The following is a 13,344-nucleotide window of genomic DNA, read 5'->3' on the forward strand; positions in this document are numbered from 1 at the left end:
ATATATAGGACTACCTAGGGTCTCAGAGTATCTATCGTGCTGTATCGTGCCGTATCGTGCCGTATTGTGCCAACAAAATATCGGGACGATACAATCCCTGTGCCATGGCTCTAACTCAAAACCTTCTTTTTTTTTTTTCTTTTTAATTAGCAAGTAATTTTCTTAATGAAATTCAAAAGATTTGATAAAAATACATTATAAGTAATTAAAATAATTTATTGTTAAAAAAATAAATATTTTATACTATTAAATATTGGCACNCGGTATTCAATTAAAAATAAAGTAATCGCATAATTTTTTTAATATATATAGTTGAAAGCTGCATTTGGATATATATATATTTTAGGGTTAATTGCATACAGATCCTCGCAAACATAGTGAATTGCAGATATATCCCTGCAAAGTTCAACTTTCATAAGTTATCCCTACAAAAGTTCTAATGTATTCAGATATGTCCCTGTTGTTAACATCCGTTATAGAAATTTAGTTAGCCACAGTTAAAATACTTAACCATAATTAATTAGTAAGGTGAATTGACAATTTTATCCTTTTTCTCTTCCTCTTCCTCTTCTTTGTCGCCGGCGAGGGAGGAGATGCGGCGAGCGATCGCGGCGGAGAAGGAGGAGCCGCGGTCGCGGAGAAAGGTAGAGGCCACGTCGATGGCGGAAGGGGATTGGGTGGTGCTCCTCGTGGGAGATCGGCGCCGACCTCGCCATTGCCTCCTCATTCTTTTTTTTTCAAATTATTCTCTTTTTCGTCCTCTTCTCCTCCTTCTTTTTTGTCGTCGTTGTCGATGATCCGATTGTCGTGCCTGCGTTGGCTGTCGTCATGAGCGTTTCTGATTGCATCGGCCGCACTTTCGCCTTCCGTCTCGCCGCTGCGGGCCTCAGCCTCATCCTCGTCGGCCACAGCTCTGACAAGCTCCGCGACGTTGCCGCGTCCGCTTCTGCAGCCCGAAAAGGAAGAGAAAGAGGAAGAGGGCAAAACCCACAAAGTTACTATTAAAAACTAAACAGCTCTTTAACGGATCCTAATCAGAAGAACATATCTAAATACATTAGGACATTTACAGAAATAGCTTATAAAAGTTAAACTTTATATTAATATATTTATAATTAATTATATTTACGGTGACCTATATGCAATTAACTTTATATTTTATAACCGGCGCGCATCGGTACAGCTTGACGAGCACCGTGCTGTAAATATTTTGACGCGGACCGTGCCGTTAAATTTTCATCGTCATCCCATGCCACGTAAATAAAATTCTTGGATATCGGTAGGATTACTCAAGGTAAAGACCTAGCAGGCTCGTGGGTCGAGAAGAGACCAGCGGCAACCTGCAGCAGAAGAAGGCGCTGGAATCCACCGGCCCTTTCAACCCCTGCCGCCGGCACCGCCCGACCGCCGAGGCCTCATCAGACGTCTTCCCCGTTACATCCACATAACATTCCCAAAGTTAACGTTCCTTCACACAGTTCACTCTTCTTACCTTTTCTCTTCTTTTGAATGATGGAGGGACCTTCGAAAAGTGGGTTCCGGGAGATCGGAAGAAGAGAGCTCGGCTTCTTGCCGCCTCTACTCTTCGCTCGCCGCGTCGGCGGTTCTGAGGTTTATTCCCTCTCTTTGTTTCCTATTCCAGTGTTTTGATCCATAAATCCGTTTCTATGTTTGTGATGCATTGATTCCTTGCGTCAATTTTATCATACACTTCATGTGCAGGTAAACTCAATTTTGCCCATCTTTCTTTGTGTGAATATCTCTTTCGCTTCATGTGCAGCTAAGCTCAATTTTGCCCATCTTTCTTTGTGTCGATTTATCATACACATCATGTGCAACTAAGGAGGCGTTTGGATCGATGTAATTGTATTTCAATTGAAAATCAAGTTCGGTGAGAGTAAAAAAATTATTGGTCTAGTCTATAGACTAGATTTTGGATCTTTCTACGAAAAATAACTTCGAACTATTTAAAAGGGAATTCATTTTCAAAAATTTAAACTCGTGTCTACGGACCGGATCTCTTTGTATCTTCATTACATATGGTAAGGCTAATGTTTCTACTCTTAATAGACTTGATTTATGGTCAAATCGCAACTTTATCAATTCAAATGCCCCTAAGCTCATCATGCACTTCATATGCAACTAAGCTCAATTTTGCTAAAATCTTTCTTTGTGTTTATTTATCATGCAATTCATGTGCAACCAAGCTCAATTTTGCTCATCTTTATTTGCATCAATTGATCAAATAATTCATGTGCAACTATACTCAATATTGCCCATCTTCCGAAGGTTCAGTAGCTAGATGAGGAAAGAACTTGATCTGTAAATGTTGGCGATTGTTTAGATTCCTTACTCGGATATTCACAGATCTTATATTGTTGAAGAAATTTTATACTTTATTATCCCCTTTTTTCTCCTAGTATGTCTCCTAGAAAGCCCAAACATATGTAGCCATTATTGCACATGAGATCTTCAGATATTGTAATCTTAGCCCTTTCCTTCTAAAAAATGACATGGGCTTTGGGGATTGCATAAAGATTGGTATTGGAGCAAGTTCTACTTAAGAAACTAATTGCATTTGGCCATATAGTATCCATATCATTATCAAGGCCTATAGGAATCCATGCCTAACTAACCACTGCATATGTACTTCCTTTGCCACTTGCATTGTTCATTTGATAATTCCTAGGATTAAGAATTCTCATTCTTGTTAGAAGATGATTTTGAATTTGATTTGGCTATCCGATTTGGTAACATGGCTAAGTATCATTTCCTCAAGATTGAGGAGTTTCAAATCCTGCCAAAAACCGCAGATAGAGTTGCTTACCCTCATTAGAGTGTTGTGGCAATTTAGGATGCTTAAACTATTCTAATTTAAAAATCAATCATTGCCTTAAAAGTTCTTGGGTTGGAAATTACCCAAATCCTATTAATTTAATGGATTTCGGTATGTAAATTAGAAAGTTGAAAAAACTATCAACATATTATGCTTATTCAATTCTTTTTATGTAAAACAGGCACTTGTAAAGCGTTTGAGTCTATATGGGAAGTTACATGGCCATAAGGGTTGTGTCAATACAGTGCATTTCAATCCTAGTGGTGACCTTCTTGTTACGGGTTCTGATGATAGAAAAATCATAATTTGGGACTGGGCAGCCAAAACTAAGAAGTTCGCATATCCTTCTGGGCATTTGGAGAATGTCTTCCAGGCTCGAATCATGCCATTCACTGATGATCGTACGATAGTGACTTCAGCAGCAGATGGTCAGGTATGAAATTTTTGGGTGTTTTTCTGGACTGCATATCGAATTTAGCTGCTTTTTCTCTATTCAAAGTTTTAGTCCATGCTAAAACCATATGAATAGCAAAGGTAAATATATGGCACATTTTTAATTTGGTGTTCAAACTTGAAAATTTTAATATTACTACCTAACCTTCCTGTATACTTGATTGTGACCATTAAGTGTGACATAACTTAATGACTACCATAAAAAAGTTATAGAATAATTCCCTTATGTGATAGAATATCATATAAAAAATGTTACAAATATTGTTTGGCTTTATGAGGACATATGCTTAAATTAAATATACTAAGTTAGGTAATAATTGGAACCTTTAGAAGTTGAGATACCTATTCCAAAGTGTGCCGTCTGGTAAGGTCCTTTCATTCTTACATAAAATGTGAGTCACTTGTGAATTCAGTTGTCTGAATTTCTTTTTGTCCTATGTTTGTTATTCCTCTTTGTAAGTTTTGCTGAATTTGGTGCCTTCTAAGGATGAGTAGTAGCATGACAAACTATGACATCGACCATAAGATTTGTATTGGGGTTAATTGCACATTTGCACAAGTAGCCCCTGAACTTTCACCAAAGTTTCACATTGGCCCTTCTTCTTGAAAATGAACTTATGCCCCCTTGAACTTTTAATAATGTGTCAAGTTGGCCTATTTAATCATCTGATGTTGAGTTCATTTTTGTCGGTCCTTTCCAACTATCATACATCAGGGTAACATCATACTTCTCTCGTTGCTGTTTGAAGGATTTTACCCATGCATGGATATTGTTGACCTTCACGTCTAGGTATTTGTCGGCGATCTCATGTGGCATTGGGGGTTTCAACTCTTGGACCCTCCTCTACAACGGTGATCATTGATCTATAATATGATCGCTTGTTGCATGAGAAAGAACATGATTGAAGTGGAAAGACTTCGATACTGTCTGACTAATTCTTCCTTCCTTATCCTTTCTTAGCATTGTATCTATGTGCTGTTGTTGGGCATCTTGGGCGGGAAATGTCATTGGGCTATATCTGTAATATTCAAACCTTTTCCACTGTTTTCTTTTGGCTTTTTTTTACTCTGTCAAACATGCAACTAATATAACCACTTCAAGCTAACCATGAGGGTGCTGAGCTGGACCATGACCCATTGTCAGCATCAAACTAAGAGGACCCAAACTGTGTTGTGTCTTTGAACTTCATCTTGCTGCACCATTGCTCGTATAGGAATGCTTGCACGGCGGCTCTACCATCAGCATACAATTCATCACATGTACTTTTATACAGGTCAACTAGGGGATATTTAGCATCCTCTTTATCTAGTTCATCTCGATCCTTCCTTGCTTTATTCCTCTCTTTGTAGCTTCTAACTGAATTGTTATTGCATGTCTTATCTTCTCAGAAACTTTAGGGCATTTCGATACTTGAGAAAAACCTCTAGCTATATGTTTCTTTAGGCAGGTGACCCCTCTGCTCATTCTAACCTTGTTACAATACTTACACTTTCAATGGAATCTATTCCCACCAACTATCTGTCGTTGCTGCCAACCATAATCTTCTTCTTTAGATTTAGGTGGCATAATAATCTACATAATTTTTTTGTATGAAGGCAAGTATTGCAAGATTCATTTAATGGAATTAGAGAAGAGATTGTATGAAGAGAAAATCATGTGGATCAATATATCAATTATTTCGATTTTATCTTCATGTTTTTAGAATTTTAAAAATTATAAAATACAAAAATATAGAAAATTATTTTTTTTTCTTAAAATTTTTATGGAAATTTGCAAGATCCATACCATATTGATTCGACGAGGAACTGTATGATGATTGGATTATTTAGAATAGGACAACAATTGCTTTGATAATTTGTTTTCATTTTCAAAATTTTTAAAAAATATTTATTAAATAATTGAAGAAAATTATTTGTCTTAAAATTTTAAAGAAAAATTATGAGATCTATCCATGAAAATTTAAAAATAAACCAAATGACAAATAAGTTAATTAAATTTAAATATCAATTGCGTCAGTTTTAGTTTTTGATTTTATTAGAAATTTTCATCGTCTAAACCAATATTAGAATTTTCAAAGTTAAAGAATTTTTTAAAAAATTATAAATCAGACCATATAGTAAGTAAATCAAGTGGTTCTATTTTCAAATTTCTGTAAACTATAAATAAAAATTTGCCTTTCATATTAAGAATGTTTAAATTGTATGGGAAAAAAAAAACTTTCAAAATTTTTGATTTTACCTAATATATAAATCTTCGATTTTGGTATTTCTTTGCCTTTTCTCTTAGAAGTTATCAAAGAAGAAAGAGAAGGGATTGAAAGAAGAAAATAAAGAAAGAATTATGAGAAGGAAAGGNATATTACTTGTGTAGATGTTTAGTTTTCCTTTCTTTCACTAATGGCTACTGTTTACCTTCGTGTAAGCTGTTTGTGCATGTTTCCGCTAGTGCATTTCAATTCTCTTGAAATTGTACACGTGATGAGCCTTGGGCGGATAGGGGAAACTCTGTCCGTCCGGCGTCTGTTTAACGTGCTCGGGTCGGGCCAAATTAGTATCGGTCCCGGGGCGTGACATTGCCGAAGCCAGATTTTCTCCCGATTTCCTACTAAGTGCATCGGCCACGACATTCGCCTTCCTGGGTTGGTATAGAATGGTAACATTATAGTCTTTCAACAATTCCAACCACCGCCGCTGTCGCATATTTAGCTCATTTTTGGTGAACAGGTACTTAAGGCTTTTGTGATCCGTATAGACCTCACAATGTTCCCCGTATAAGTAATGCCTCCATAGCTTTAGTGCGAAAATAACCGCTGCTAGCTCGAGATCATGAATCGGGTAGTTCTTCTCATATGTCTTCAATTGGCGTGAAGCATAAGCTATAATCCGCCCGTTTTGCATCAAGACACACCCGAGTCCTACGTAGGAAGCATCACTATATACCACAAAGGTCTCCCCCGGCGTCGGTAGAGCAAGCACCGNAAAGAAAGAATTATGAGAAGGAAAGGAAGGAACAAATATAAATAAAAATAGAAAGAGATAAAAGTAGAGAAAGAGACATGAGCAAAAAGGAAAAGAAAATGTAGAAGAGAAGAGTAAAGTAGAAGAGAAGGAAGAGGAATAAGATGGAATTTGTGGGGAGAGAAATAATGAAAAAGAAAAGAAAAGAAATCAGTCCCTTGGAAAAAAAAAAAAGAAAAAAAAAGCAAAACATCCTGCATGCCCGTGATTCATGGCCATGCAGCGTACTATGCTACGGTACCTAGTAGATATCGCGCTCGCTCATGCAGTACCCGCTGGATACCATGGCATGCCCAACACCCCCGGGCAACCCTTTTGTATCATGCCCCTTATTTAGGGGCATGGTATGGTATGGCATGGGGCGGCACTTTAATACTTCGTTACGTCTAGGAAAAGTTGTCTCTAATCTCTATGCATAAATTCGCTGAAACATTTCATGTTCAGTTAAATTATAACAATTAGATGAAATATTTTCATGTTAAGTCCAGGGTCCAGGTTAATTAAATCAATTACGATGCGTGCATATCCATGTCACACGAGATTCTTGAATATTTGTAAAACTCTGGAGAATATTTTTGTAAAGCTGCATGTACTTTTTGTATGATCTGCTTGGAAATCATCATACAAAAAGCTGCACTCAGCTTTGCTTTTCCACTTTTTCCTCTTTCTCTTTTCATTCAATTGGTTTATGTACTTGCTAGTGGTAATTGCAGTAATAAAGCGGAACTAGTGATCTTATTATATAAGCGGAGGTGCTAATCAAAATTGGGTTACCAAGCTACTGCATCATAAGAAAAATTATATGGTCAGTGACTGTTATATTCTTTTCTCCATGCTGGTTATTTGTTTTGTAGGCTGTCCTTCTTGAAATATTTAGGAAACTCACTTTTAGACCAAGATCTAATGAGGTGGAAGAATGATAACTATATAAAACAACTTTGTTTTCTTTTTCATCCAATTCAAGGGGAATCTTTTACATCGTTGGCTTTGCTAGAGGATTTAGTCATATCCGTGCCCATCTAAAGAGCTATCACGAAAATAATGTTACATTATCAGTTTTGCAGGTTGCTTTGAATTGTGAGAATGAACTTCCTACTGTGCGAAGTACTAAATTTCCTTTTACTGGACAATTTTGTCGATAGACTCTTATCTGTTGAGAGCTCCAAAAATTAAAATGTGCATATGAACTTTGTTGTCTATCAATTTCAAATTTCTTTATTAACACATTTTCTTATAAAATTTGTTCCTCTCCCTCAGGTGATTGTTGGTCAAATCATGGGGAATGGTCAAGTGAGTACCAAACATCTTGGGACACATCGTGGTCGTGTACACAAACTTGCCATCGAGCCCGGCAGTCCTCACATATTTTACAGCTGCGGTGAGGATGGCTTAGTACAACATGTATGCCCCCTTTTCCATTATCTCTATTTTTTTCCCCCACTTATTTTGAGTTGCAAATGTTGAGTACTGGATCGTTTACAGTATGACTTACGAAGCAGCTCTGCAACCAAACTTTTCTACTGCTCCTCGTTCTCAGAGAACAAACAGCCCATACCGCTGAATGCTATTGTGATAGACCCGCGAAATCCTAATTACTTTTCACTGGGGGGCTTTGATGAATATGCTCGTATCTATGACATAAGGAATTACCACATTGATGCGTTGAGTAGCTCAGACCGACCTGTCGATATCTTTTGTCCTCGACACCTGATTGGCTCTGACAATGCCCACATTACTGGACTTGCCTATTCTAACACAAGCGAGTTACTTGTCTCCTACAATGATGAGCTTATTTACCTATTCAGGAAAGGAATGGGTCTTGGTCCAAATCCTCGGTCCAGCCCAGTTGAGGAATCAGAAAAGCTTGATAAGCCACAGGTATATTCAGGTCATAGAAATTCAAAGACTGTGAAGGGAGTCAATTTCTTTGGACCCAATGATGAATATGTCGCGAGTGGTTCAGACTGTGGCCGTGTTTACATATGGAGGAAGAAGGGCGGTGAACTTATGGCAATGATGGTTGGTGATAAACATATAGTTAACTGTGTTGAACCCCATCCTTATTTTCCTTTTCTGGCTACTAGTGGATTTGATAAAAACGTGAAGATTTGGACTCCTACGGCAAGCGAGTCAGTTCCACTGCCCGAAAATGCAAAAGAGGTAAGCCATGATGTCTCTGCTTTAGAATTAAGTGGCTTTTACATGTATATCCCTGTAAAATCATCTATTTACATGTATCCCTATAAAATCTGAATTCACGCATACGCTCATGCACGTATATGCATGTATCCACCTAAACAAACATATATATAATATATATTTTGTGTGTGCGGAAATTTAGATATGCTAGGCTATTATAAACAGAATTCGGAGAGGTGAGGTTTGCTATCAATAATGTTTGGATGCTAAAACTATTGAGTAAAAAATAATGTTCCAACATCTATATATTTAAATGGAAGAGAGGGAGGGAGGAACCGATGGATTAACAGCTAATTACTTTTGATAATAGCTCAGCTGATTCTTTCTATGAATGTTTAGAGAACCGAACCGGCTATCAATAAGGGAGTGGTATGTGGGTCAAAGGTTCAGCCGTGCTTGAGCCGTTAAATATAAATGTGGAAATATTATGTTTTCTTTTACTCTTGTAGAAATTACTCTCCCAATATGATCAGATGTTGGCTCTTTCCCGTTGGCTAGAGAAAAACATAGGTGAGTTGGACATGACGGGATCGATTCCGATCTTCGCCACCGTAATATCTTCAAGTTTTGCCCAAAGGATTTAGGCCAGTTCAGTGAAAAACCAACACCAGGTTGACCGGTCTGCCATCCAACCACCCAGGTCGGCTGTTTTGTTGCAGGGTTTTCTTCTAACACGGTTATTGGGGCTGGGCTTGACCGCCCTCAAACCAGTTTCCAGTTAAACAGGTTGAGCCAGCATGTCCAGTTTGGTTCTCTCAACATTGCTATTTATTTGTGTATATTCGCAGCAAGTACAATTTCTTACAAAATGCAAAGTCATCCAATTCAAGGGAAGGAAGTTGGTTGTGTGTTCTAAATCCTTTTATAAAATTGGCTATGTGAGACCCCTGTAGTCCTATATATAAAATATAATAAGGCTAAACTTCTTATCCTGGCTATAATATTTTGGGTGGTGGTTGGGCCCAAAGGTTAAGTGAGTTAAGCGTGTTAGGGCTAGAGTAGTCCTAGGATGGGTGGTGATGTAAACCGAGAGGTTGCCAAAAGTGAATTTTCAAGTTTGCTTTTGTTTAAAGGTAAAACTAGGTTCAATTTATCAATTCTGATGAACTTTAAGCAAGGAAGCAAAAATTTCAGCAAAACAAAAATTAAAATCGAATTGAAGTAATACTAAGATGATGATAAACCTTCAATATATGAGATAATAACAACCAACTGAAAATACATATAATAGTTCCAAAAGGTAAATTCGGCTTTATCGGACTTAAAGCTTTAGGTTTGGTTGTTTGGCAAATATGGTTGGTAATGGTNGTAATACTAAGATGATGATAAACCTTCAATATATGAGATAATAACAACCAACTGAAAATACATATAATAGTTCCAAAAGGTAAATTCGGCTTTATCGGACTTAAAGCTTTAGGTTTGGTTGTTTGACAAATATGGTTGGTAATGGTAGAAGGCTAGATTAAAAGGGGATAATAGGATGTCAGAAGATGAGAGATACAAAAAGTGCACCGTTCACACGATTTCGTGGGATCCATGATCGACGAGGAGGGCGGTACACCACGGGTAGAACTTCGGCAACGGGTAAGAAGAAAATGAGGTAGTGACTCGGAAGAAGAGGGGGGGTAGAAGTAGAAGCCAATCTTGTCACGAGGAAGAAGCGACAACGATCAAGTTGAGGAAGAAGACGATCTCGGCGCGAGGAAGAAGCGTTGATGATCTCACTGGGAAGTAGAACACCAAGGATAAAGAGTGAGAGTAGAATTTTCTATTCATCCAAATATATCTCCCTTAAGGCTTCAAGAACCATGTATTTATAGTGTTGAAAGCCCTCTGATAATAAATTATTGTCTATTCGTTTTCAACATAACACGGTCACCTAAGAGTCATGCATAGAAAACGAAGTAATTTTGGGAACTTCAAAGGTCTTATTTGGGAAATTCCAAAGGTCTTATTTTGGGAAATTCCAAAGGTCTTTTTTGGGATTGTTTTCTTGTTTATTTGAGAAAAGGGTTTGGGTTAGTCAAATCAACTAAAACCAAATGATTTAAGTCCGAATCAAACACGAACCTACAAAATAAAAGAAAATTGCATTTGAAAATAAAACGAGATTTATTTGCTGCATCAGGTAGCCCCTGGGAAGTGGGACATTACAGTTGATATCAGAGCTAATTATCAGTCGGAAATGTGAGATGAGTTTTGGCTGAAACAAGATTATACAGTGGGGAGAGCGAGGCTCTCATGCTGTTGACTATTGTGGGTGGACCGTGACTCTCCCACAAGGTCGGTTAAGGTTAGCGAGACGAGTCTCACATAGCCTGATACTTGTGAGTTTGAACCTGACGAGGACGTCAAGACTTAAAGTGGGGGAGAATGTGAGACCCCCGTAGTCCTATATATAAGATATGATAGGGTTAAATTTTTTAACCCGGCTATAGTATGTTGGACGATGGTTAGGCCCAAGAGGTTAATAGAGTTAAGCGTGCTAGGATTAGAAGAGTCCTAGGATGGGTGACTCCTTGAGAAGTGGGGCGCTACAGGCTAAGTATTAACAGTACGAATATAAGAAATTAACCTTCTGAAGGGATTATAATAATTTTGCTGTTCATACATATTAATATAGCCGGAATCGAAGAGAGTAAAGTATCGTATCATTTTTCCTTCTTGAAACTTTAAAATATTGTTTTCTACAGGTAATGGCAGCAAATAAGCGTGGAAGAGAGGCACGCGCACAGGTAGCCCTCTCGCCTGATGTCATTATGCATGTTTTGAGGTTACATAGAAGACAAGCTTCAGCTTATGTTGAGCCCCAGCCATCGACGACTGATCTTGAAAGTGACAACGATGATGAAAGAGAGGCTCTCCTTGTAGGATATACAGGTGCTGATGCTGATTCCGAAGAAAATTCAGATGGAGATCCTAGAGACTGCATTGTTAGCTAAAACATGGCTGCGGACATTGAATGAAATGCCATACTTAGGGGACTTTTTTTTATAAATAATAATAAATAATGAAAATTTGTAAATATTCCGCTGCAAGAGTGTTCTTGACCAAAGAAGTTAAGTTATGAGTATGTGTACAAAGTTTCTTACAGTTTTCTAGTTTTTGTATGCTAGAAAAACTTGTTTTAGGCTTGTCTCCCTCTCTAAATGGCTTGTTTTTTCTTCTCTTTTCTTTTCTTTTTTTTTTTTAATTATATGAATGTGAATTAATGTAATTTAAACAGAATTGTATATGATAGTTAGGTAATAAGAAAAAACAAACATATGGGAATGTTTGTCATAATTGTGGACATGTTCTTTTTGTGGTTTCTTGTATGTAAATATGCCATCTGTACTAGTTACATTTCTTATTCTGCTTTTATCGAGCTAGCAGACTGTCAATATGTGTACCTTAGAATGTTGTTCCAAATGTATTTAGCAGTTGGTTTAGTGTAATGTTATGTCCACAAGTTGAAAGCGAAATATGTACTAATTGTTATGTATGCAATGTTGACTCATTAAAATTATCGCTGATGACTTTCAGTGATATCTATTTTACTCTACTTACGTCTTTAATCTGAGGAAAAGATTCAGTGATGTGTTCAAGTGTAAAAGACCTTTTAGTTTTATGGTTTTTAAATGAAGATCACATTTTGACGGCTCAATAATTCTATCTTGTTAATGCTGTTCCACAACCATTCGTTTGTATAGTTAGGAGATGAGATAGAAAAAAATATTGATCTGTTAATACGAAGTATTATTGATTGCCTGCTCAATCTTCCAGTTGCGTGGCCGAAGATGCATTTAGAGTCAAATTTGAAAATTCGGCAACAATCATTAAACATAACTCTAATTTAATTTGTTTGTCATGATTCCTTTTTTCCCCCTCCTTTTATAGATGCTTGTAGGTCATCATTCACATATATTTTCTACTTAAAAGTGGATATTAAATCTGATTTCATAGCCAAACGTACTAGTTTCTGTCAATCGCTCTAAATAGTGATGGCATGATGATATTAGAAAACTATTGACTCTTAAATAGAATGAGTGTAAGATGTACACCTTACTTCAGAGTATATCAGTAGCATTACTTTAAAAGTTACTAATTTATTGTTTAATTTAAATGAGTATCGATACATCTTTTCTTTGAAGACTATCATTTTTGCCAATATAAATTGGATAGTTTGCATCTCTACTTGAAAAGTATAGTCAAACAGTTGTATATATTAAGGGCTAGCTATTTCTATATTTCAACCTGCATTGCAAAAATGGACCAACGGATCGTCCCTAGAGCAAGTGGCAAAGAGCTTGGTGGTTGATATCCGAGGTCCCAAGTTTGAATCCTACTTGATTCACATTTTTAGCTAAGTTTATTTCTAAATGAAATAAACGAAGTGGGTAGCGTGCTACCTATCTCTCAAAAAAAAAAACTGCATTGCAAAAGCAACCTACAAATGAAGACTCCAGTGCTGTCCTTCGACCTATGCCCAACTCCGGCGTAGTTAGAAATGCAACAATTAGAAAGAGCATTACGGAAAAACAAAAAAGTTGCATCTGTCCTAACTACATAATTTCAAATTGGCAAATTGTAAATACACGTCATACTTTAGCTTTTTTGCATAGGAAGTTTCAATTTTGGCAATCAGATCTCCTAAACTTTATCAAATAGTTTAATATACCTCTCTCTAGAATTAAGGTTATTAATTATACAACTATTTTGATTGTTAGTCTTATATAGAATCTTACATATGATCTTATAGAGCTTCAAAACATAAAAGAAGTTTATTTTACCTATTCTAACAAGTTAAAAAAGGTGATAAAAATCCAAGTTAGGTTGCGATTCTTTAATGCTCA

At 36.9% G+C, this 13,344-nt stretch overlaps 1 protein-coding gene across 1 annotated transcript; it reads left to right on the forward strand.

The window, feature by feature from the left end:
• LOC109717637 (DDB1- and CUL4-associated factor 8) lies at nucleotides 1,279-11,803 on the forward strand. Its single transcript, XM_020243501.1, has 5 exons — nucleotides 1,279-1,611; nucleotides 3,018-3,269; nucleotides 7,565-7,708; nucleotides 7,790-8,467; nucleotides 11,203-11,803. The coding sequence occupies exons 1-5, from the start codon at nucleotides 1,510-1,512 to the stop codon at nucleotides 11,449-11,451; spliced, it is 1,425 nt and encodes a 474-aa protein (XP_020099090.1). The 5' UTR covers nucleotides 1,279-1,509; the 3' UTR covers nucleotides 11,452-11,803.

Source organism: Ananas comosus, linkage group 11 (genome assembly GCF_001540865.1).
Source record: "Ananas comosus cultivar F153 linkage group 11, ASM154086v1, whole genome shotgun sequence".
Classification (NCBI taxonomy): domain Eukaryota; kingdom Viridiplantae; phylum Streptophyta; class Magnoliopsida; order Poales; family Bromeliaceae; genus Ananas; species Ananas comosus.

Excerpts from the sequence above, each read along its gene's own strand:
- LOC109717637 (XM_020243501.1), top strand. The coding sequence starts at position 1,510 with ATGATGGAGGGACCTTCGAAAAGTGGGTTCCGGGAGATCGGAAGAAGA. Across the intron at positions 1,612-3,017 it reads GCCGCGTCGGCGGTTCTGAG|GCACTTGTAAAGCGTTTGAG; the intron begins GTTTATTCCCTC and ends TATGTAAAACAG. Across the intron at positions 3,270-7,564 it reads CTTCAGCAGCAGATGGTCAG|GTGATTGTTGGTCAAATCAT; the intron begins GTATGAAATTTT and ends CCTCTCCCTCAG.